Here is a 22,692-nt window from a genome sequence, read left to right as displayed (position 1 = left end):
GGCTGCTTCTGCGCCGCCATGCTGCCCTGTTGGTTGGTACGCTGCTTACGCCAAAAAGTACAAATGCCTGACTTTACTACATCGGATGTCGCACGGCTACCTCACACAGTCATAGTCTGGTCGTCTTGTCTCCTGGCCGCGTCTCATGCCCGCCTGCGCCTGTGTTGAGCACCTAGCTCGCCCTTTTCTTCTCATAGACAGACGCGTTGAGGAACCTCAGGTCAAGAACAGGGAAAAATTTCTGACGCGACAAGCGTATTAAACACGACCTTCTATTTGCGAGCGGCAGCCGAGGCCGCCCGATGTCTGCCTCTCTGGCCGGCCTGGGCACCACCTTGCCGGCGACTGTGCGGTGCAAAGGGCACGTGAAGCGCACCATGACTTCACCGTTGCCAAGCCCTCCAACCCAACACCTTACATACACCCACTACCTACCGGCTCTACCTACCGCCATCCTCTTTCCCCTCCTCCAGTTCTGTTCCTTTACCCGGCCTCAACCACATTCATCAGTTCATCAGTTCATCAAGCTCACTCGTCCTGCGGCTATCGCGGCGCACGCTGCCGTAATCTTGGTCCAGTCCATGCCCTCCATCAGCTCCATATGTCCGACTCTCCTCCGCTGTCTGTAGCCCATGGCATCAAGCTCCTTGCACTCGCCGTGCGGCCCAAATGCAAACGTTTTGCCGTTCGTCCACGGCGCCTCCCCCGTGACAAATGCGATCCATCGCCGCCGCATCTCAGCCCCCACCGCCTCCGCTGCCGCGTTGAATGACAGGTTCAACCCATTGAAAAGCATCAGTAGGTCGACGGCGTGGTGTGCTCTACTCGACGCCTGCCACGGGTTCGCCTGGTCGAACGCGTACGTGTAGACCGTCCGCCCCGCCGACCGCCACAATTCGCTCAGCTTCCTGATGGGAAACGAATACCGAACATCGCCGCAAAAGTCGAGTGCTCCCGTTTTGCTCGCTGTTGGGCGATTGGCCGAAATGCCATAGATGCGCCCGAGGTCGCGGCTCCCATGCCCGGCCAAGTTAAACGCGCTGAGGATCATTCCTGGCGTCATTTCTTCCACTCCGTTCCTCCACAACACCGACTGTCCAACGTTAGCTACCTGGCCCCTCCGGCCCGCTGCTGACAGGACCCTTGCTTACCTCGTACTCGTTGTCCCCAATGAGAAATGTTTCCACATTGCCTGTCCTGGGCGCCCAATCTTGCAGCTGCGGCAGTTCGTCGTCCAATTGGAGCCACAGCGCGTTGAGCTCCAAGACGGACAGATTTTCCACAATCTCTTTGACTGCCGCTCCTCGCAATGATGGTCCCCCCAACGCCGCGATGATGGGGTCGCCTCGAGAAGGTGGTTGCGGAGGCGACATTCCAAGCGATCCTGATTGCAAGATTACTCTTTTCACAGGAGCATCCGTCACCACGTGCGCATGCACGTAGACAGCCCCTGCGCTTTCTCCGGCAAGAGTCAAGTTACTCTGAGCTTCAGGTTAGCCTCCATTTGACGGTTTCAGGACGTTCTCCTTACCGGGTCTCCTCCAAAACCACCAATATGTTTTCGAACCCACTCAATGGCGAGTCTTTGGTCCTTCAATGCGAGGTTTCTACTCCCAGTGCCGTCTCCAAATCCGAAAATGTTCAGCCTGTATTGGACCGACACAAAAATGATTGGTTTGCCCAGCCTTGCCGAGTCTTGGACTATGAGGCTGGGGTCTTCGCCATTGTTAGTAGATTCAAAAGAGACAGGAGCGTCGAGCACGCCTACCGCATATCCCCGAAGCTGCGCTGCCAAACGTAACAACTTGCGCACCGCCTAGACACCATTGTCAAAAGGGGCATCACGCTTGCATGCAGGTCCGAGGGGCAACTGACCATGAATCCAGATCATGACAGGCACCGGACCTCTCAATCCAGCGGGAACGCAAACATCCAGGTTGAGGCATTCAAACTCATCCTCGGGCTCTTTTGGAAGAACAATGTCCTCGGGAATGCGCAAAAGATGGCCGACATCCATGTGCACTTGCGGACACTTTGGCCTGCAGTCTCATTTAGTTTCGACCTCTTGATGGGCTCGGGTTATGAGTCGCTCACCCATATTGAGTACAGTTCAACTCCCTACCGTGCCAATCGTCTACTGGGAAGGGCCGCGCGAAGCGCGCTGGGACATATCCATAGCGAATTCCGCGAAAGTGGAGAGCAGAGCCGTTGGCGAGGCCGTGGAGGGTGGCATTCAGAGTACCGTGTCTGAGAACGGCCATTGGCGTGACTTCAAGAGCAACGTGGAAATGTGCAGCGCTCCACACGTCTCGAAGAACTGGTAGGAGAGGGTGACATTGATGGCGACCAAAGTGCCGTGGGGAAACAAACGTTGAATGACGCAAAAGAAGTGCAACAGGCGGCCAAGTGACGGGTCAAACGTGACGCGACCATGGGCAATTGAAAAAGCGCATCCATCTCGCGTGGACAGCTTTAGGGTGCTCGTATCGCCGGCACTTGCAGCCAACGGCGGCCATCTGCCGAGCCAAGGCGTTATGTGGCATGGGTAGGATTCGAGACATGGCGGCGGTGCCTCCCACGCTGGGCCTGATTGGCTCATCCCTTCTCGTCCACCACCGGCCTTGTCGCCCCCAAACGGCACATCCGCCATTGCCGGCCAACTTGACCTGGTTGCGCGACCTGGCTTGCTATCTTCTCAACACCGGCCTTGTGCCCGTTTGCTGACATGCTCTCATTTTCCTGGCTTCGTCCGCGACATGTGACGAACTAGATCTCTGATGGCTGGTTTTCTTTTGTTTTGCCTTGACTCGCCGTCTTGGGATTGCTGCCCAGCCATTGACATGTCCGTTTTGCTCCTTTTAGCCATGCTTTGGATGTGATGGTCAAGAAACATACCTGCTCCTCTTTTTGGCGCACACAAGCGGGTTCGTTTTCGTTTCCAGCATTTGGCCGATTTGGCAAATCTACGTCCTAGTCTATACGTTTGATTCGGCATCAATCATCGCCCGGTTCATATGACGCCATGACCGAATCCCTGGACTCAGAGGAGGCTTCAATGACGATACTGCAACGAGCTTCGATGTGGTTGTGCTGGCTTCGGTGTTGCCAGATGTTCTTGTTCTTGAAGACGATCCAAAGGAAGACGATTGAGAGGTACTTTCATTGACGCCATATCTGGTTTGAGACGGCAAAGCTGAGAAAATTATGGGCCCGAGAATTGGACCAAAAGCCATGACACCATGCCTCGAATGCTGAGTCCTTATGCAACACTCCCTTTGCGCCCTTGAGCAACGAAAACCCATGATCAATCGGTCCACTTCCACATTTCGGCCGCTGCAACAACTCCGCTGGTTGAATGCTCCTTCGAAGACCCGCAATCGTCGAAATCCCAAAGTTCACCTTGCCTTCAGAGCCACAGGTATTTGCGGCACTTCTCGCTGCCGCACCGGCATCTTGTAGGCTTCATGCCTCCTTTCTTCCTATCATCTGGGTCAACTTGGTCATCGTCGTCCTCGTCTCCCTCATCTTTGTCTAGGTAATCAAAGGTCAACTCCTCATCAGGCGCGATGTCCCTTGTGGCGAAGAAAGCGATCTCATAAACCTTTGGGTCGTGCCTGTTGTACGCTACCACGTACTGACGGCAGTTCGGTTCACACGAATGGTTGATGAATCGCGTAATATTGCCGTAGAATTGTCCGTCAACGACATACATCTCCTCCTGCGAGAAACCGCAAGTGTCCGCAAACTTGTCAAGGGAGTAGAGATACGAGTCTTTAAGGTTGTTTCCCTTCTCTCGCCGGGATGCTTCAGCGTCCGTGATGATCTCGCCTCTGTACGTGTCGATGAATTGACCTTTGCGGAGACGATCTTTTGCTCGAATTCCCCAACCGCGGTTGTTGGCAGTCTTGAAAAGCTCCAATCGAACTTGCCTGCCATGCTGTACGACCCGCGTCTTGCAATTGGGGCCGCAGTTGCACTTCGAATTGCACTCGTAGATTGGATGGCGCCTGTCCAGGTAGAATGGAACCAAGCATCCGACTCGCGGTCCACTTGAGTAGTAGGGAAATTTCTTCGGGAGGCCAGATGTGTCGCCCTCACCGGTCCGCTGAATTTGCTCCCATCGATTGCGCTCCTCTGGAAGCATGCGCTCAGTGTCGTTGACGGCTGCATATTCCAAGCAGTCGCACAGTTTGGAGTATTCGCAGCCGATGCCCTGGCCCATATGAGCCTTGCATTTGAGGCATCCGGTAATCGTATCCACATGGGCCGCGTAGACACCTTCGCCGAGGATATTTTCGTCAATGAAAGTGAAGCTAAGTGGTGGGGACGAGTCGTCGACATTGTTGACAAGGCTGACTGTCGGGCCCGGTATGCTGGATAAGCGCCTCAGGATTTCTTTCCTGACTAAAGCTGCAGCGGCGGTCGTCTTGGTGTGTGCCGCTTCTTCTTGCATGGCGTCCGTCACGATGTGAAGGATATCGACGCGTGGGATGTCGGGGTTTTGAGACTGTTTTGTGTAAGAACTGGCGAATATTTGAGGGTTTTGAGATCGCTCACCTGAATACCCACTGTCATCCCGTTCTGGACATCCAACTTGCCATTGTAGACTTTGATGTCCTGTCGATGGTGTTTTGAGGTTTTTTTGTTCTGTCTTTCCTGGCGACCAGACGCGCTAAAGCGGTGTCACGTGATGAGTCAGCCAACGTCATGTCATGCAGCGTGGGCCATGAAGGTGAGAGAGTGGCAGCGTACCTCTGTGGCAACGTATCAAGGTACTCCTGCAGCTTCTCGCCGCAGTTGCCCAGCTCAGACACCCCATGCCATGAATGTGGGATGTCTGTCGAGTCTCCTCGGAATGAGACAACCCAGCGGATCAGGTACTCTTCACCCTGCAGGTAATCGCATTAGCCTCCGGAAGCTTTTTGCCTCATTGAAAGCCTCACCGCTTGACTATTCAGGCGATGGCAAGTGATCTCCTCAACCTGATGCTGTTAGAAATGGTGATACTGTTGAGGTCTCTGGTGAGCAAGGCGCGAGTTAAATGTTGACGTACATGGTCATTATTGACAAGTATGGACGCACTAGGCACCTGGCCTCGCATGATTAGCCCTAAATAGAAACATTAGCTACTATCCTCTATAATTAGAGGTATTAGTAAGATAGTTGAGGAAGAAAGAGGTAGAAAAGAGAAATAAGTAGTAGCTTATAAGTAAAGAAGAAAATTAGTAAATATTTTCTTACCTTTTAGTTCTCTTACTAGTATTAGTAGTAGAAGTAAAAAAAAGTAAAGAGAGGTAGAGAGAAAGGTAAAAGTAGAAAGAGAGACTAGGGTACTCTTTAACTTAGAACTCGCTTAAATTTTTAGATTAGATAAGCTAAGCTTACCTAAGCCTAGCCTAGTACAGCTTATAAAATATTTCTTTAATTCTCTTCTATTACTTTATACTCTTAATACTTATTATTTCTCTAGTTCTACTTATTCTTTTTAAATATAGATTTTAGATCCTACTATATATAAGTAAAACAATATTTTTTAAAGTAGAGTAGGGAAAATTAATCTAATTTAGAGCAATCTGAATAAGGTACATGGTCTGTCTGTTCTCCTAACCTATCTAGGCTAGGGGGTATCAACGCGTCCGATAAAGACTTAAGATAAAGGAAATTTAGGCACCTCTCTAAGAGAGAAAGTTGCATATATGCCAACAAATATAGAAAGAACATGGAAGAAAAGACCAGTCATGTGTGGTAGGTGGTAGCGAATGTACTGCTTATTGGACAGGGGTAAAAAACCAGCAAATGTCAGAATAACAGGGGGTCGAAAGATGAACAAGAAAATTTGCAACACATGGTTTTCAATTTGGACAGACGACTCGACCGACACTCTCAGTCCAGGCCGCCGAAAGGCTCAAAAGGCCTCATTCCATCCAGTGCCTCATGATCGTGCATGTCCATCGACGCGAGATTCCGGTCCATGGTCATGACTTCGTGGATGCTCAAACCCTCGTGCCTACTCGATTCGTCGTAGTCAAAACCACTGGGCGAGAAGCTACTGTCTTCGGCATCTTGATCATAGGCGCCCTTGTGGAGTAGACCATCACGACTCCTCGGTGGTGTGGACGGACCGTCGCTAAGCCGCGGGTCGGCTTGCACAGCCGAGCTGGGTGCACGACCACTGTAGCGACCCGATTCAGAGGTGAATGAGGTGCCCCGAGGTCGTATGCTTGATCTCTGAGGCATCTTCCCGGTCCGTGAGGCACTGGTTGGGGGTGTCATGAGGCCAGAAAGTAACCCAGATGTCGATGGTAGGTTCCTCGATGGCGTTTGCTCCTGACCGCTTGCGCCGCTTAGCCTGTTGTTCGCACCAACACTCTCTCTGTTCTTACGCCAGCTGCCAAATGCCGCAGCGAGCTGCGCAGCCTTGGGCGATGCAAAGTTGGAGATGCTTGCAAGGGCTGGGAATGACATGTTCCCTCCACCAGCAATAAGCCTTTCCTTCTCTTGTTGTTCCATTTGCAGATTGGTCCGGATTCTGATGGCAGCGTTTTGCACAATCTCGCGGTCGAAGTTAGGTGTCGCGAGCGCGTTGATGAGGTCCGTAATGTCATCAATTCGAACTCCAAGAAGCTCGCGCAACCAGCCAATCTCTGTCTCCATTTGTTTGACTCTTTGTGGCGAGTCGGGTCCAACTTCTTGCAATTGCTGCTCCAAACGCTCGATTCGCTGCTCGCGCTCTTGGAGTTGCTCTTGGAGCACGACGATGGATTCACGAAGAGCCTGTGGCGAAACTTTGTCCTGGGCGCTGGGGAGAGCTGACTCGTGTGACGACGCGACAGGAGATCTGACAGATTGGGCTGCCAGAGCAGCAGCGTGTGCAGCGGACTTTGCCACCTCAAGCTTCTCCTCCAGGTGCAAAATCTTGTCCTGAAGGTAGTCCACTTTTTCGTTTGCGAGAGAGAGGCGGTCATTGAGATGCTCTTCCGCATGTTGCTTGTCTTCGATGGTCATGGCCAAGTCACGGTTGTGCTGACGGTGCAAGTCCTCGATGTCTTTCTCGTATCGTCGCTGCTGATCTTCCATCTTCTGGGCGACCCTCTGCTGCTGCAACTGGATCTCTTTTTCATAACGTTGCTGTTGTTCTTCAAGAGTCCTTTCATAGCGTTGCTGTTGCTCTTCCATCGCCTTTTCGTAACGATGCTGCTGATCCTTCAGAGCGCGGTCACGACCTTCGTGTGCATCGCGAACAGCATCCCGCTTGGAATCGGCTTCGCTCTCGAGCAGCATCTCATGACGGGCCTTCTCGGTGTCCCATTCCAACCGGACGCTGTCGAGTTCCTGCCGAAGTCTGCTGTTCTCACTTTCGAGTTCGGCGCGAACAACATTGACCTGGTTGTTGGCAGCCTCGAGGTCCGCTTCCATCAGAACCCTTGTACGCTTGATCTCAGCGCGCGCAGCTTCGCGCGATTCGTGGAACTCGCGTTCGAAACGTTCGGCCCTCTTCTGGAACTCCAAAGACTCAAGGCGGAATTTGTTGGCGGTCTCCTCAATGGCAAGGATTTGCCTCTGAGTCTGTTCAAGGACGACCTTCAATCTCATGCCCTCGCGCTCTTGTGCTTCGAGTCTCTCCATCTCACGCTCAAATCTTTCGCGAGTGCGGGCCTCGGCCTCGATCCTTGCGCGGAGCGTCTCGTAGCGCTTGACGTGGTCCTCTTCTTGTCTCTGCCATTTCGACTTTTCCTCTGCGACCTGGCTCGCTGCTGAGACCATGTCCTTCTGGAGCTGCTCGAGCTTCGCACGCATCTTTTCCCTTCCACGAATAGACTCGTGATTTTGCGCCTCGAGGGTACTGATGTTGCGGCGAAGGACCTCATTGTCTTCGTTGGCTTGCTGAATTTCTGCATGCCATTTCTTCGACGAGAGGCGGTACTCGTCAAGCGTTGCCTCGAGCGCTTCGTTCTGAGTCTCGAGTGTGACCAGACGACGACGGAGCTCTTCCTGGTCTCGCTCGGAAGACTGAAGGCTCAACTTGAGGTCGTGGATTCCCTCGGTCATGGATCGCATTCTCTGGTCATCGTCACGGACCTGCGCACGGAATAACTGCAGTTCTTCTTCTGCAAGGGCGAGCCTGCGCTGTGCGTCTTGCTCAGCACCTTCGGCAATTCTGCGACTTTCGGTCGCGACTTCGAGAAGCTGCTTGTTTTCATCGAGGGTACTCTCGAGCTCCGCAATCTTAGCTTCGACCTCCGCATTAGCTTCAACCCGCTTGGCGTCAATAAGGGCGATGCTTTGACGATTAAGAGCTTCTTCCATGATCTCCCTTAAATCATCCAGCTGACCAGTCGAAGTTGATCTAGCGACGGACACTTTGAGATCTGACAGCGCTTGGTAGAATTCCGCAAAGTCAACGCCAGAGTTCTTCTCTGGTTGCGAGGGAATGTGTTGACTCAGAGCTTCGGCAACGACACTTTTGATCTTTTCAAATTTGCGATTTCTGCCCGGAGAACGTGCACGATGGAAAGGAGCCAATTCATCGTCCTCGTCGTCGGCGTCGCTTTCCCCGGTGCCGATGGACGGGCTTCGGCGGAGGCTGCGTCCATTTTGCTTCACCGTCAGAGCAGAAACAGAGTCCCTGATGAGGTAGATGCTCTTCTCCAAGGGACCGAGACGGCTCTGCAACACGCTGTCGATGATGTTGTCAACATGGTGGTCGAAAAATCGGCTGCGAGCTTGAACTTTCGCCTCTTCATCTGTCGAGACAATGTCGTCCCAATCACTGACAGGTACGTCATCATGATCGTTCAGCCTGTGTACAGGCGAGTCGTAAGCCAAGCCAGCCTTCGAATCGCTGAAAGGATCTTGTGCCGAAGGCGAGTCTTGAACTCCAGTGGACGGGTACAAGTGCTGCGCAGGGTTGGGCGACGGGCTTCTGAAGAGAGCCGCTTCAGGCCGTTCGATTTGCTGCCTTCTGAGTGGACTCGAGCGAGTCCATGGCGGAGTCTCCTTCAACACTCCATATTCGGACCCTTGGTCGTTCATAGCCCTCATGACATCATCGATCTCGTCAAAAGTAGGCCTCTCCTCGATCTCACTGTCGCCATACGGTGCGGGCTTGTTGGGTTCCAGAGCCGTCATGAATGACCCCCCTTCGCTCGGCTGGTAGGTGTTGGTAGGAGCTGGACTGCGGCTCATTTCATGGAGACCAGCGCCGATAGTCTGGTCATCTCTGTTGATCTCCATGGAAGGTTTCGTGACGTGTAGACCAAAATTGAAGACGCTAGGATCAAAATCGGAACCCGGTGGATTGAGCGAGCTTTTGCTTCCTTGCTGGTGAGAACTCGCCGACTGTGACTGCATTGGTAGCTCAAACATCGATTGAGCATTGTTATCGGACGTTGAAGGCTGTGGGGTTCGACTGTCTGGGGTCTGGTTCTCTTTGCCTTCAGGAATTGGGCTGACAGTCGGTCTAGGCAGATCCGATCTGACTGCATTCTGGGCAAAAGTAGCATCACCCAGAGGTTGTGGGGGCGCGTTCGACGGAAGGATGTGCGGCCTGGCAAATTGTGGCTCATCGTCGACGTTTTGTCCACCACGACGAGCCTTCTTTTGCCGCCATTCAGCCTGGACCGGGCGACCAGATTCGTCAAGAGTCTCTTCATCTGTGTGAGCCTGTTGGTTGGGATCTGGGCGGATGATTGGTATCGCCTTGGAGCGCCTGGCGGGCTTGACGACGTCCGCATCTTGAATGTCGATGTTGAACAGCCTCTGTCCTGTCGCGTTGCTGCTCGGAAGGCTTGCAGATGCACTCTGTTGCGCGCTCGTAGCATCACTCTTGAACGCAGGCCCTTGTGCTGAGAAGTCAAATGTTGAACGCGGCATTGAGGGCAAGGTCTGCTGAGGTTGTGTAGTGCCGAAGCCCCCAACTTTGAAAGACGGCACAAAACTTGGGACAGCAGCATGAAGTTTTGAATTGCCTCGGCTAGGAGGTGGAGCCTGCGTATGCTGCTCATTCTGTGGCTGCATTGGCTCAAATTGGAAGGTGTTGGTATTTGATGAAGCAGGAGAGGCGCCAGGATTGAACTTGAATTCTTTCGCATTGACGTTCAACTTTGAGGCTGTTGACTTAATGGAGCCCTGGCTGGAATGGCTGACGTGGAGGCTGCTGTTGTTGTATTGAGAGCTGCCAAAGGTCTGTTGCGAAGAAGAAGTCCCTGCGGTAGCCGTCGAGCGGTCATTCTGGCCTTCAAAGCTCGGATTGGTACCAGCGTCTGAAATGGTCGTCTTCGCATCCTCATCGCCACGCTCATGGTACACGGGTCCAGGTCCTCCGAGATGCTTCGGAAAAGATGAATCTTGAGCTTCAGACTGGTTGCTTTGCCACATGGTCTCGTATCCGTTCGCTTGAATGGGTTTGTCGAGGGGGCTGTGGACTCCATATTTGTTTCCAGTGCCAAACTCACCATCCTCGTCCAGCTGGCGATCAATCGCTTGCTCAAGATGGTATTCCGCGTCACGTATCTCTCTCTCCAGATTTTCACTGATGTTGTGTCGATGGCCGCCGCGGGGGGTTGGGACAACAATGTTGTGATTGTGGCTCTGTATTTGACCCGGACGTGGCGGAGTGCGGGGCCGCTCCTGGGCTCTCTCCTCCTCCTCGAAGTCCTCTTCCGGCAACTGGTCCAGCGTCGACTGCGGCCGAGCAGAAAAGAGTTGCTGCTGTTGCTGTTGCTGTTGTTGCAAGAGTTGTGCCTGCAAGTGTTGCTGTTGCTGTTGCATCTGGGCAAAGACGTCATTCGAATGAGGAAAGGGAAATTGTTGACCTTGTTGGCTGCCGTATGGCGAAACGGGAGATGCGATGTGTCCAAGGCTAGGATTGCTGGTTGGCATGGCCGGAGATCCTCCTCGGAAGGCGTTGTGACCCATGAACAAGCTAGGCGAGATCCCGGCCAGCGGCGGGGTCGGTTGCTGCTGAGGAACATTCGCCGGCGATGCATATGTCGAATGTCTAGATAAATGACCGCTGGGACGAGCGTTGCCGAATGGCGAAATGGGCGAGGCGATGGAAGTCCTCGACATGTGACCTGAAATTCCTGGAGAGGGACCAGACGGCAGTTGGAAAGGCGCTGACACGGCCCCAAATCCAGAGCTTCCCACAGAAGCAGGTTGTGTTTGAGGGGAGAAGGCCAGGAATTGCGCAGAGGCGGACCTCGATGCACTCGTGGGATTATCTGCTGGCTCATCTCCTCCCAAGCTGACGCCGAGGGCAGCAAGCTTCTGTTCTGTAAGAAAATTGACATACCGCTCCCACTCCGCCTTGTCAGGGATATGAATATTGGTCTTTTTTGTACTCTTCCACTGTGCGGCCTCTTCTTCAATGTCGGGAAAGATCGCGCGCGCTTGAGATAGCGCTGTCGATTCTTGCTCGCTGCCATCAGCAGTGTCAAATCCACGAGTACTGTATCCAGCTCGCTCAAAGTCCTTCAATCGCTGCTCAAGCTCACCACTGGTCATGGGACGGGGTGGCCCCATTGGCGTACCCCTCAAGTGATCTTGCGGTACTTGAATGACAATGTTACGGCCTCTCCACAGTACGCGTTTCTTTGGCCGTGGTTTGGGCGTGTCGGCAACCTGTGGAGGGGGTGGCGGTCTCTCATCTCGCAAGGCAGTTGGAGGAGCCAGTCGAGATGGTGCTGGGGAGGACGCCCTGGAGCCTGGACGAGAGTTCGCTGGGGACGAGGGCCGCGAACGACTGGCGGGAGGGGCTAGAGTATCTTTCGGTGGTGGACGCGGTGGTGCAGCGGCCTTGTCCTGAGATGGCGGCTCCGGCCCGTGACGACTTGACAAGCTTCGAACATCACTTCTCGCATCTGCGTCGAACAGGATCTCGGCCTTGGGGTCGGTGTCGTTAGTCTCGGGCGCCATAGGGGGCTGAGGGTCTGCAAAACGTGAGGCCATCATCTTTTCGATGGTCTCGCGGCCTTTTTGTCCGAATTGCGCCCAAAAGTCAGCTTGCTTCAAGGTCAAATTGCTCTTGCGGGACTTGTGGCCTTTGCGTTTCTTTCGTGATCCCTCGGCCTTTGAACGTCGCTTGGGGTCACCGGCAGCCGGAGATTCCTTGTCGCTCTCGTCTTCGGTCGACCCGTCGCTCCACCAGTTGGCCTTTTCAGACTGCCACTGGCCGGTGAGGAATTGCTTTATCCAACGCTCTGTGGGTTCCTTGGGAAAGAAGAGCTGAGGCTGGTTGGCTTTGGATGAGCCGGCGGCCGGGCCTTGTTCCTTTTCCTGCCAACTCTCGGCGAGCAGCGTCGGGCTGGACGGATCCTGTTTGAGAAAGGGGAGCCGTCTTGGAAGAAGGTGGTCAAGTCCGAAGCGAAGCTTGGGCGAGCTCGAATTCTCGAGACGATTTGGGATCAAATGGTCGAGGCCGAATTTCGGCGACGGCTCGTCTTCGAATTCGTCGCCGCTCACAAAAGTGTCCCTGTTGTGTCGCGTCGACTTTTCCTTGAGGCCTGGCGGAGGGGCCTGGTATGGGGAACCCCAACTGGTCGTAAAGTAAGCCGCGTCGTCGGCCGGAGGCTTTGACGCGCTCAACGGCGTTCGAGGGAGGCCGCCAAGCGACGGCAGGGTTGGGAGCGGAGGAAGCTCAGGACTCGAATGGCCGAGGGTTTGAGTGGGAGAGGGCGCAGACCACGAATCTTGAGAAGGAGAGGCAGCGGGATCTCGGCCGCTTTTCCCTTGGACTGTAACGATGGAGGCGCGTTGAGCTTGCATCCAACATGAATGTTTTTCCTTGGCGAGGATGAAGGGCGAGCAAGCAGACGCGTCGCGGGGGATGGAGCGCTGCAAGGAGTGAAATTGTCAGGAAAGCCGGCGTGGCTATGACGCGCAAAACATGCACAGGACGGCGGGCCGGGCGACAAAAGGAATGTTGACAAGACCACGTCAAGGAAGGACAGGGCGCGTGGAGCAGCAGCAGGCTTAGGCGAACAGGATCGTTGGCATTGTACGGTATAGAGGTAGATGGTTGGATGGCGAGGCACAGACGTGAGTCGCAGGCTGCAGGTCGCGTCGCGTTGCAGGCGGGATTGATAGGTTGAGTGGAGGACTGTAGAGCAGGTGGAGGAGTCGGAGATGGGGGAGAAGAAGGGCGTGCGGTCGGGTGGGCGATGGAGACAATCAGGACTCGCGGTGGCCAGCGAGCAGCACGAGCACGAGCGAGAGTTCTGATGATTGACGACGTGCGCACCGAAGACAGGAGGCCGATCAGGTTTAGGCCCTGCGAGACGCGCCGCCGCCGCCGCCGCCTTGTCGTCCCCATTCCCCTGGAGACAAACTGCCTGGTTCCTTGCTCCCGCTGCGATGCGTTGGCACCACGACTCGATTTTCAACATCAATACTTTTACAGCTAACGGCCACTCAGCCAGCCCGCCAAAGCCACGACTCCGACCGCCTCCACGTCCATATGGATGTTCCTCTGATCTCTCTCTCTCTCTCCCTTGTCCTCCCCCAAACCACTGGACAGTGTGGACGCCCGCCCCGAACGCTGTGCGGCCCGCTGCCTACTGTCCCATCCCTGCCCGTGTCAACCTTAATTGCCGCCCTGGCCGCGTCCCCGGATTTTTTGCTGCTGCTGTTGCTTGTCGCCCTTGTTCCCAATCGGTCCCTCGGTTCCACACGCCTCATCCACCACCACCCAGCCACACACCACGTCGCCGAATTCCACCGACTAAAATGAAGCCGTCAATCGTGCCGTGCCATATTAAACATTGATCCGAAGCCCTACCATGCTATGCTACACCCACGTCAAACGCCACAAAGACCACGAATGAATTTACATGCCAGTTCCTACAATCCGGAATCGCCCTTTTCTCGTTCCCAGTACGGCTTGTACGCTTTCCAGTCGGCGCACGTTTGTTGCATCCCCGACAAGTCCCCAATTGTACTCAAAACTTGATCCGCCGACTCCAGGAATTGCACGCTCAATCCATCAGTAACGTGCCTGTCCATGTTAGCGGTGCTTTTCGTACATTTGAAAGGAGCTACTCACCAAGCGATGTGGCAGTGCATCAGCTAGAGAGAGAGAGAAAAGTCAGCAAAGACAGGTTACGCAGTGCCTTTGTTTGAGCCAAGACTTACCCAAGCTCCGGGGTTGTCTGCTGGAAAGGCCACGAGCAAGTGACCACCGCTCGTCGAACCGGGCATGATGGCGACATCTCGGCGCGGTGGATTGTTCCATGCGAGATCGTCCAAATTGCCGTCCCAATCCCCGGTTCCAGCTTTCAATATAAAAAAGTCGTGGCCATGCAAATGGATCGGATGCTCAATTGGAACTGCAGCGGTGTTGTGGATAATCCAAAAGTACCACTAAAGAGTTGGGCGAGTCAGCGAATTCGACCAAGCCAAAACGGTTGATTCTTGTGGTATACCTTGCCGGCCTGGTCCATATGGAGGATGTTCTGGCTCTTCTCGTAGCTAGTGTCTCCTTCGACGAGATACTGCAAGGTCGGTTTCGACCAGTCAATGTCCATGGCGCTGTCGTTGAGGTACCACCTGGGCTGCTTAGCAAACATGACCAGACTCCTCCAGGACCAGTACTTACTGAACAAGCCCGTCGGACGTCGCCCCATTGAATGTGAGGTTAATTCCCGAATAGAATTGCGCAAACTCATCTCTTGGGACGTTGGTCTCCCAGTATGGCTGTATTCCTGCAGGATCATTGCAGGCCTTGTCGATACCTGTTGCAGATACCGTCGTTGGCAAAGCGGTCCCTGCGTCCTCGTAGTGCATAATAGCACCCAGCACCGTACCGACTGCCGCGGTGGTCATCGCATTGCTGCTGCATGACGCAATGTCCGTCCGAATCCAATAATTGCCATCATCTTGGTCCGCAGTGAAAACAATGTCATATCTTTGACCAATTCCAATCATGATGGACGTCTTCTGGATTGGATGGATTGGGACAAAGTCTGATGCTATCACTTGAAACTCATGCCCATCCTACACATTGACTGTCAGCATGCTGTTGGTTTTGAATGGGGCGATCTTACCATTGAGAAAACAAAATAAGTGTCAACAGATATGTTTATCAGTCTTAGGCGATACTTTTTGCCCTTGGTGACTGTGACAGTCTTGTATTGTCCACCACCTGTTGCATTGACCATTGAGCCGTTTACCAAAATGTTCAACGGGGTAGGCGGGGCGGGAAAGTGTAGAGCGAGTGAATTTTTAGTCCATGCCGTCTCGTCATAAGTTTCAGACAGTGGAAGTGGACCCAGGTCAACGTCGTAATTAGCCGTGGCTGGGCCATTGATGACGAGCGGGCCGGCAATGCCATCTCCATACTGAGCAGAATGGTGCGAATGGTACCAAGAAACTATTAGTGATAAGGGTTAGCTCGCGATTGTCTGACAGGCCGCGCCTTGGTCATCTTTATGCCCCGTGCCTTCAGAAAAGGATATCTTCTTGACAAACGGCAGATTTGGATTGCTTACCCCCAAATTGCGTTGCTTGGAACCGATAGGTGTGGCTTTTTCCCGGAGGAATTGGACACTCAGTTATGCCATTTGCTCCATCATGTTGATTTGAATTGAGTTGTCTAATGCCGTGCCAGTGGATGCTAGTACCATTGTCCTGCATGTTATTGACGACCGTCACCTCGAAGTAGTCACCCCAGTCTATGCCATGTCAGAAAACCCGGATTCTATGTGATGGTACAGAGAAGCATGTATACGTACTTCCAGTAAGAGTGGGACCCGGGAACTGGCCATTGATGAGGAGCATTGGTCGGCAGAAGCCATCACCAATCCCCTTGCTCATGTATTCTGCACAGTCTGTGACATTGGATATTTCGAGAGTGTAGTAATTAGTCTTGCCGGTAGTTGGATGCTTGGTGTCAAAGTCGGTAGCAATGCTGAATCCACCTCCCCAGCAGGCCCTCGAGGTTGGACCATTTGTGCATTCCGAATCAGGAACCCTCGAGGTAGTAGACGTGCTCGCTGTGGTAGAGGAAGCGTCTGCACGCCGCACGAGATCGGCAAATGCAGGTGGTATAGTCGCCGCAAAGCTCTGAGTGATGAACACCACGAAGAATATACCAATCAACCAAAATCGTGCCATACTGAAACGAGGGAATGCTCAGTGAACGTGATAAAGATTTGCTTCAAAGAAGAGACCAAGAAATAGATGGACTAGGCTACTGCCTCATCCAGAACGAAGGTGACAATTGGAAGCTGTTGATAGCATGAATTCAGCTCAGGCAGAGGCTTTCTCGTGTTTTAAAGTAAGTCTGAGCTTGGCCTGCTTCTTGTATGATAAGAATAACAAGAGGGACCTGGAACGCCGCGAGCCATCCAGCATCAAGGGGGCCAGAATGGCGGCAGAGAAGTTCAGAGCGGTCACTTACCCAGCCTCGAGCTCGGCAGCGATTCTGGATGCCCATGCAACGGGCCCGACTAAGCGAAGCTTAGGATCAACCTTGTCATCCGCACGCATCCACAACTCGAGCCTCATGGGCCACATCGGCCCACAGCTTCTGCGGACCGCTGTTGCTTATTCTTGGCGATGTGGACATGGCAATGGTGGAGCATCGTGGGATGCTATCCCAAGAATATCTCACTTTGGCAATATGGCCAAGAAATGAGGCGTGATGCAGCTTCGAAGTGGAGTTGTAATAAGGCTAGCCCTCCAGCATGCGGAGCTGAGCTGACATGCGGACGCCAGATACGATCATTCGCCCGATAGTCCTGCCAGATCGAGTCTCATGAGTCTTGTCCTGGGCCTCGACTGGCGACCAATGGTTCTACGCTTTCAAGTCTCCGCAGCAGATAATCGAGCGGGTTGTTTGGCTGCAAAGGCTGGGGCGAATAGAGGATTTGGGTCAGCACTGATCAAAATGGGCCAACTCTTCCGCGCACGACTATTCGAGCGGTTTAGCCGGGATAAGCGATGGGTTGTACGGGTCATTTTGGCAAGCGAGTGCCTGACAGCCAAGCTGAGCAGCCAACGCTATACGTGACGAGGTGAGTGAGGGCCGGAAGCATCCGTTGGCATGCGCAAATGACTTTTCCAGAGGATGTTAACTTTAGAACGGGTCGCCGAACGACGGCACACACAGAACTGAGGACCAGACTTTTCTGGCCTGTCTTGTGTGCATGATACGAAATCCGCAAAACGTAAGAGGGTTGAGGCATCCAGGATGCTGGCTTCGGCAGTCAATACAACAGCCGAACGGGACGACGTCAGGCCAGAAGGAAAAAAATCGACAACCCTACTCCTGGCAGCGCGGTAAAACGCAACGTCAGGATTTGGGTTGAGAACAAAGTCATTGTGCATATGATCTGCCTGCTGGGATACGACACATCAGCGAATAACCCTAATAGAACGCCGTCGCGATTACTCACCTGCATGTCGTCCACACAAAGTGTCAGAGGTTTCCTGTTTCGGTGGGTTCGATGGAGGTTCGGAAGCACGAGTGCCTGGGCTGGGCTGAGCTGGTCAGCCGCATGGCCAATGGGAACCGACAGCGTTGTTCGTTGGTGGCGACCTGCACTCCGGAGGATAGTACGAGGCCTGTATGGAGCAGTCGGAGGAAAAGACGACTGCAGTGGTGGTCTCCAACACTGATGCCAACCATGGGGCCGCAAAAGGCCCAAGGCTCCAAAAAACAATCCGTCGTCTGAGCAAACTTTCCGATCGTTTGCCGAGGCGTTGCTGCTACCGGGGGCCTGGTTGCTGGCTTGGCTGAACGATGAAGCCTTTTTGTCCGGCGGCAGATCATCCATCGACACCACCACCAACTTGTCCACGTTGTTTGGCACTTTTCGTCCAAGGCGGCCACGCGAGCTGCTGCGTCAGTGGATCCCGAAGAGGCCGGACGAGATGGCGCATCCACCCGACCGAGGATGAAGGGCGATACGAAAAGGACAGCAGGCATCCGCAGGAGCTGCAGTCGACGTATGACATTGGAGCTTGACGTCGCCGTCAGCCAACCTTGTCAACAACCTTGAAGTCTAAAGATAGTTAGTCGAGGATAGGGTTACAGAGAGTGGCGTCAGTCCCGCTCGATCAGATAAGATCTTGCACCTTGACTCGACCCCTTCCCTTGAATTGGGGTGGTGTTTTTGGTCGTCTCCGCCCGCGCCCCATCCTCCCGCCTACCCCTGCCCTGGCCCCCTGGTTCTGGTACCCTCCCGGTGGCTCGCCTGACCTGACGAATCCCAAGACAAACAACAACGACCCCTCCTCCGCCAACCTTTTCCCCCACCTCGTCAGTCTCGATATCGCCCTCCCCGGTGGCTTTTTTGCTTCTCTCACGAGAGCCGCCACACCTCGCTTCCCTCTATCTATTTGCATCCGTATGGCTTTCTGCCCGACTCTTTGTCATGTCACTGCTGCTGTACATACCATTTCCATGCAACTGACCAAATGTCTCTTGGCATGCCAGCAGCATCCTGGCAATGCTCGTCTCAATATCGTCAGCCGCTCTCCGCGGGATGTGGATTTTTTTTTTTTTTTTCCCCCTCTCCACCTTTAGGTAGGTGTATGCTGCGGATATGAGGGCTTTGCCTCAGTGCCCTGCTGCTTAAAACCCTGGATTTTCCGTGCCATGACGATTGTGACTCGTTCTAATTCTCTGTTCAGAAGACCTTCATTCGTTGACTCAACTCAAGATTCGGTTTCGTTCAAGTGATCTCATCATTGGAATTGCTTGACATGTTTTCTCCTCGTTCCACCTTCGTTGCCGCTGGCGTCCTTTTGCTTTCCGCCGGAGGAGCTTTGGCAGATTGTGTCTCCTATGGAATTGACTTCCAGAATGGCGGCCAGTACTTCATCAACAAAGCCTTGACACAAAATTTCAGTTCTGTGTCTCAGTTTGAAGGATGCTCAGCCGGATACTCTGACGTCTTGCTCGTGGATCCAAAAGGGGACGAGTACGTTTGCACCGACATTCCTGTCACTCCGGACGATGTGTCTCAACTATCAACCTGCCCCATTCTCAAGAGTCAGATGTTCTCTGGGGAGTGGAAGTTACTTCTACTTGGAAACAACGGTCCTATGAACGCGTCGTTTGCCTACGAAAGGGACCTGTACCTCACTGTTGGCGAGCAAGTCACAAGCACTATAACCAGTACAATTACCTGGAACTACACAACGACTCCAATCATCACGACGACAGTCCCTTCGACCATTTTGGTCACAAGCACAGCCCAGAACAACCAGACGATCACTTTGCCTTCGGCAACGGCCCGAAAGACTATCACGCCGCCGGCCGTCACTTCAACATTGACCAAATTCTTTACTCGGACACGCCAGAGCTTCACAAAGTCCCTTACGATCGTTACTGAGACAAAGACTGCGTCATGCACCGTTCCGCCCAAACCGAATCAACCGGACCCCAAGGCGACATTCGTGCCGACAAAGCCCAAGTTTGCAGCATTCGCAAGCCTCATTGCCGTCCAGGCGCAAAGTTCAGATACGCCAGCGGACCCGGTAGAGGTTCGCCGCCGCATGCGTGAGGCTCGTCTGAGACGCGGCATGGAAGTCCCCGACCGTCTTCAAGAGCACCGAGCGCGGAAGCGATCTCCTGATTCGTCGACCGTTTTTGTGAATGCGGATACGGTGGCCAACACGACCATCACATTCACAGCCCCAGCTACGACGACGACAGAATACGAGTTGACGACGCTCACGAGCACAACTACACTTCCGCCCAAGACTGTGTTTTCGGGCAAAGAAACCATCTTTATCACGGCGCCTACTTCTACCAAGACTCGGACAAGATTGGCATACACGACTGTGACCAAGATAACAACTCTCTACAAGACGTAAGTCGTTCACCATTGATTGCACCGGAAAAAGCTAACACTATTAAGATTTACTTTCACGACAACTGTGACGCCAACAGCATCAGTATCTGCATGCAAACATCGTGGTGGGCATTTCCCTGGGCATTGAAGTAGATGAAGGCGCTCTCTTTTCACTGTTCGCTACCGGTGGCGTTTCCTTTGGCTTTCGTGGGGTTTTCAAAAACTGCCATTTAAAGTAATGTCTCAAAGCTTAATTACTTGAGCTCGTACAGTCATTTTTGATGTCCGGAGCATTTGAATCCGCTAAAGACCTGCACGTGGCCGCTTACCGTGCAGAGAATCGATGCATGTGCTGCAAGCCCAAAGAGGCAACAATTCCATAATCGGAACGAATATCCTGGCTTCCAGACGCCACGGGCGCCAGCGTCATCAGCCCTATGACTGCACGATAATCAACGACGCCATCAACTTGACCAAACTGTCGCTGTGAACAGAGGGTGGTCAGCATCTTTGCCTTCAAGCCTACTGTGTTGAGCAATGGCCAATGCACGCCACGTCATATTGCCCTTCGCTTCGAGCAGGCAAAAAGGCAGAAGCGAGCTCAGATTGAAATCTAGGCCCGGCCAAGCAGGAGATGCCACAGGAGGGTTAAGTGCCACAGAAAGTCGCTCGGTACCTAGGAAACATTGAACTTACTAATAAAGAATGTGTACCTGAGGAGCATTCATGTTACAGTACAAGTAGAGTGGTCAGTGCCCTTAGTAACAATCCTCAGTGTAGATTAGTTGTTGTCGCGGGCGCTATGTTACGGAATTGGCCTCTCTTTTGTCCTTACTAGGTCTTAAACCCTTGACCTTATCAGCCTCACCTATTCTCATTTGTTTCCTTTATTTCTTTACCTCTTTACTTACCCTAATAGCGCAACCTATTAGTCTAGTATAAGCCTTATATATTACTTAGTTACGTAAATAGTTATATACTCTTACTTACTAGCCTTATATAGACTACTTTTATAAGTCACTCTTATAGAATTAGCTTAATCTTTTCACTCTATACTAATTAGTAGCTAAAAGCTTGTTCTATAGCTCTTATCTAAGGCTATATGAATTAACTGTCCTCTATTACCTCTATAATTATTTTGCCTTTATTTATAATCTAACCTATAGATTAAATCTTACTATTACTTTAATACTAATAATACTATAGGTAATAATATCTCTAACTACCTCTAATATAATATATGCAACTTAATAGATTCTAAATAGTTAGTTAATTAGTTCTACTTAGGCCCTAAAGGGTAGCAAGTAATATACCTAATTCTACTTAGTTCTAACTACCTCCCTAGTCCTACCTCTTCTTGCCTAGTGTGTAGTGTCACGAACTTAGTAGACAGGGCTAAATAAGGTAGTAATAATTATTACTAAGCTAGATGTGCTAAAGGTAGTATTATAAGAGGGTTAAGGGCATAGTAGTAATTTAGGCACGCGTATAGCTAAGCAAGGTTATATGCCCCACTACTAGTTAGTAGTGTGGCAAAATACTAGTAGAATCCTTATATAGCCTAAGCCTACAATATTACCTATAATAACTATCCACCTATACTAAGGATTATTACACTACTCCCCTCCCCTCTAAGTTCTTATCCCAAGGACTAGCTATTATTAAATTAGGTCTATCTAGTTAGTAAGTAGTACTTATACTTACTCTCTTTATACTACCTCTTAATCTATATCTTAGTACTATTAAATTTACTAAAGTCTATATCCTACTATATTAGGTTGTCTAGATATCCCTCCTATTTAATATAGAAGTAGAGGACACTATAGTTAATATATATATTAAGCACCTCTTTAATAAAGAACTCCTCTTAGTGCTTATTATCTAGTACAGGCAGTAGTGGTAGCTTATATTAGCCTAGTAGTAGGTTATTACTAGTAAGTATAAGGTGCTTAATATTAAACTTATTAATATAGTATAAACCCTATAGTAGGTCTAGTATAACCTAATTACCTTATATAGTTACTATATAATATAGGCCTATCTATTAGTAACTAAGTTTGCATAGTCTACCTATATCTATATACTTTATATCTATATAAACTATGTTATTCACCTTAATACCTAGGTCCTATTAGTATTTATTTACTTGGAACACCTAATATTACTTGGTAAGGGTTAGGATGTTATATATATACTTCTATATCTCTTTAATTATTTTGATATAGTCTACTACCACGTGCTTTGCATATAAGCAAGGCTTTTTAGGTGTAGGTATATAGTTAAAGCTTATATACAGCTTAAATATATTATAGATAAAGAATAGTAAGTTACTAGTAGAGTTATTATAAAGCATATTTATAGCTATCTCTATAATTAGTAGCTAGTCTTCCTAATTATCCTGCTTATAGTTTATAAAATAGTAGAGATAGTTCTTAAGTTCTTAATTTACCTACTTAGTTTATCTATCTAATTGTAGGTAATATAGTATAGTAAGCTTAAGCTTAATCTTTAGATATTATATTACTTGAGTCTATACCTTAGAGATAAATTAAGGTCCCTAGTCTAATACTATTAAACATAGGAGGCTATATAGAGAGAATACCTATTTTAAGAGTAGTTTAGTAGTATTTAGGGTGCTCATCCCACTATTATAAGTAGTATACTTAATAAAGTACTTAGCTTTGCTAAATTGATTATATATAATAAGGATAGTATTATTACTATTTACAGTCTTCTCTAAGCTAGTAATAAAATCCAAGGTTAGGTCTTACTATATGTGCTTACTAATAGGGAGAGGTTCTATATATCTATTTATTCCTTATATAATATAGCTCTTTTAGTATAAGTTATAGTTATAATATTATTAAGTAATCATCTCTCCTATCTTTAGAAA

At 51.1% G+C, this 22,692-nt stretch overlaps 5 protein-coding genes across 5 annotated transcripts; 1 reads left to right on the top strand and 4 right to left on the bottom strand.

Annotated features, from left to right (window-relative positions):
- Positions 1-245: 245 nt before the first annotated feature.
- On the bottom strand, positions 246-2,443 carry BKA78DRAFT_311557 (putative carboxylesterase). The gene is made up of 6 exons (XM_066888224.1): positions 2,095-2,443; positions 1,876-2,039; positions 1,769-1,816; positions 1,532-1,716; positions 1,152-1,481; positions 246-1,093 (listed from the first exon to the last, which is right to left on the bottom strand). The coding sequence occupies exons 1-6, from the start codon at positions 2,259-2,261 to the stop codon at positions 515-517; spliced, it is 1,473 nt and encodes a 490-aa protein (XP_066745435.1). The 5' UTR covers positions 2,262-2,443; the 3' UTR covers positions 246-514.
- A 585-nt stretch (positions 2,444-3,028) lies between these two features.
- Positions 3,029-5,270, bottom strand: BKA78DRAFT_117522 (uncharacterized protein). Its single transcript, XM_066882364.1, has 6 exons — positions 5,242-5,270; positions 5,054-5,109; positions 4,944-4,982; positions 4,753-4,889; positions 4,558-4,672; positions 3,029-4,507 (listed from the first exon to the last, which is right to left on the bottom strand). Exons 2-6 carry the CDS (start codon positions 5,099-5,101, stop codon positions 3,407-3,409), a joined length of 1,440 nt encoding a protein of 479 aa, XP_066745434.1. The 5' UTR covers positions 5,102-5,109; positions 5,242-5,270; the 3' UTR covers positions 3,029-3,406.
- Positions 5,271-5,802: 532 nt separating this feature from the next.
- On the bottom strand, positions 5,803-13,121 carry BKA78DRAFT_117424 (uncharacterized protein). Its single transcript, XM_066882363.1, has one exon. It carries the CDS (start codon positions 12,763-12,765, stop codon positions 5,884-5,886), a length of 6,882 nt encoding a protein of 2,293 aa, XP_066745433.1. The 5' UTR covers positions 12,766-13,121; the 3' UTR covers positions 5,803-5,883.
- A 718-nt stretch (positions 13,122-13,839) lies between these two features.
- BKA78DRAFT_330992 (laccase-1 precursor) lies at positions 13,840-16,110 on the bottom strand (the record flags this gene model as incomplete). The annotated part of the gene is made up of 8 exons (XM_066889840.1): positions 13,840-13,993; positions 14,042-14,064; positions 14,131-14,358; positions 14,421-14,544; positions 14,594-14,991; positions 15,042-15,367; positions 15,486-15,668; positions 15,729-16,110. The coding sequence occupies 8 exons, from the start codon at positions 16,108-16,110 to the stop codon at positions 13,840-13,842; spliced, it is 1,818 nt and encodes a 605-aa protein (XP_066745432.1).
- Positions 16,111-18,472: 2,362 nt separating this feature from the next.
- Positions 18,473-20,036, top strand: BKA78DRAFT_117330 (uncharacterized protein). The gene is made up of 3 exons (XM_066882362.1): positions 18,473-18,526; positions 18,634-19,817; positions 19,866-20,036. The coding sequence occupies exons 2-3, from the start codon at positions 18,706-18,708 to the stop codon at positions 19,945-19,947; spliced, it is 1,194 nt and encodes a 397-aa protein (XP_066745431.1). The 5' UTR covers positions 18,473-18,526; positions 18,634-18,705; the 3' UTR covers positions 19,948-20,036.
- Positions 20,037-22,692: the final 2,656 nt, after the last annotated feature.

Source organism: Phyllosticta capitalensis (assembly GCF_038381095.1).
Source record: "Phyllosticta capitalensis strain CBS 128856 chromosome Unknown BKA78scaffold_4, whole genome shotgun sequence".
In the NCBI taxonomy this organism is placed as follows: Eukaryota; Fungi; Ascomycota; class Dothideomycetes; order Botryosphaeriales; family Phyllostictaceae; genus Phyllosticta; species Phyllosticta capitalensis.
Note: the sequence above shows the minus strand (reverse complement) of the source record. Positions and strands in the feature narration are given on the sequence as shown.

Excerpts from the sequence above, each read along its gene's own strand:
- BKA78DRAFT_311557 (XM_066888224.1), bottom strand. The coding sequence starts at position 2,261 with ATGGCCGTTCTCAGACACGGTACTCTGAATGCCACCCTCCACGGCCTC. Across the intron at positions 1,817-1,875 it reads TGTCATGATCTGGATTCATG|GCGGTGCGCAAGTTGTTACG; the intron begins GTCAGTTGCCCC and ends AATGGTGTCTAG. Across the intron at positions 1,482-1,531 it reads GTGGTTTTGGAGGAGACCCG|AGTAACTTGACTCTTGCCGG; the intron begins GTAAGGAGAACG and ends CCTGAAGCTCAG.
- BKA78DRAFT_117522 (XM_066882364.1), bottom strand. The coding sequence starts at position 5,101 with ATGCGAGGCCAGGTGCCTAGTGCGTCCATACTTGTCAATAATGACCAT. Across the intron at positions 4,983-5,053 it reads TACTTGTCAATAATGACCAT|GTTGAGGAGATCACTTGCCA; the intron begins GTACGTCAACAT and ends TAACAGCATCAG. Across the intron at positions 4,890-4,943 it reads ATCGCCTGAATAGTCAAGCG|GGTGAAGAGTACCTGATCCG; the intron begins GTGAGGCTTTCA and ends GATTACCTGCAG.
- BKA78DRAFT_117424 (XM_066882363.1), bottom strand. The coding sequence starts at position 12,765 with ATGCAAGCTCAACGCGCCTCCATCGTTACAGTCCAAGGGAAAAGCGGC.
- BKA78DRAFT_117330 (XM_066882362.1), top strand. The coding sequence starts at position 18,706 with ATGTTTTCTCCTCGTTCCACCTTCGTTGCCGCTGGCGTCCTTTTGCTT. Across the intron at positions 19,818-19,865 it reads ATAACAACTCTCTACAAGAC|ATTTACTTTCACGACAACTG; the intron begins GTAAGTCGTTCA and ends AACACTATTAAG.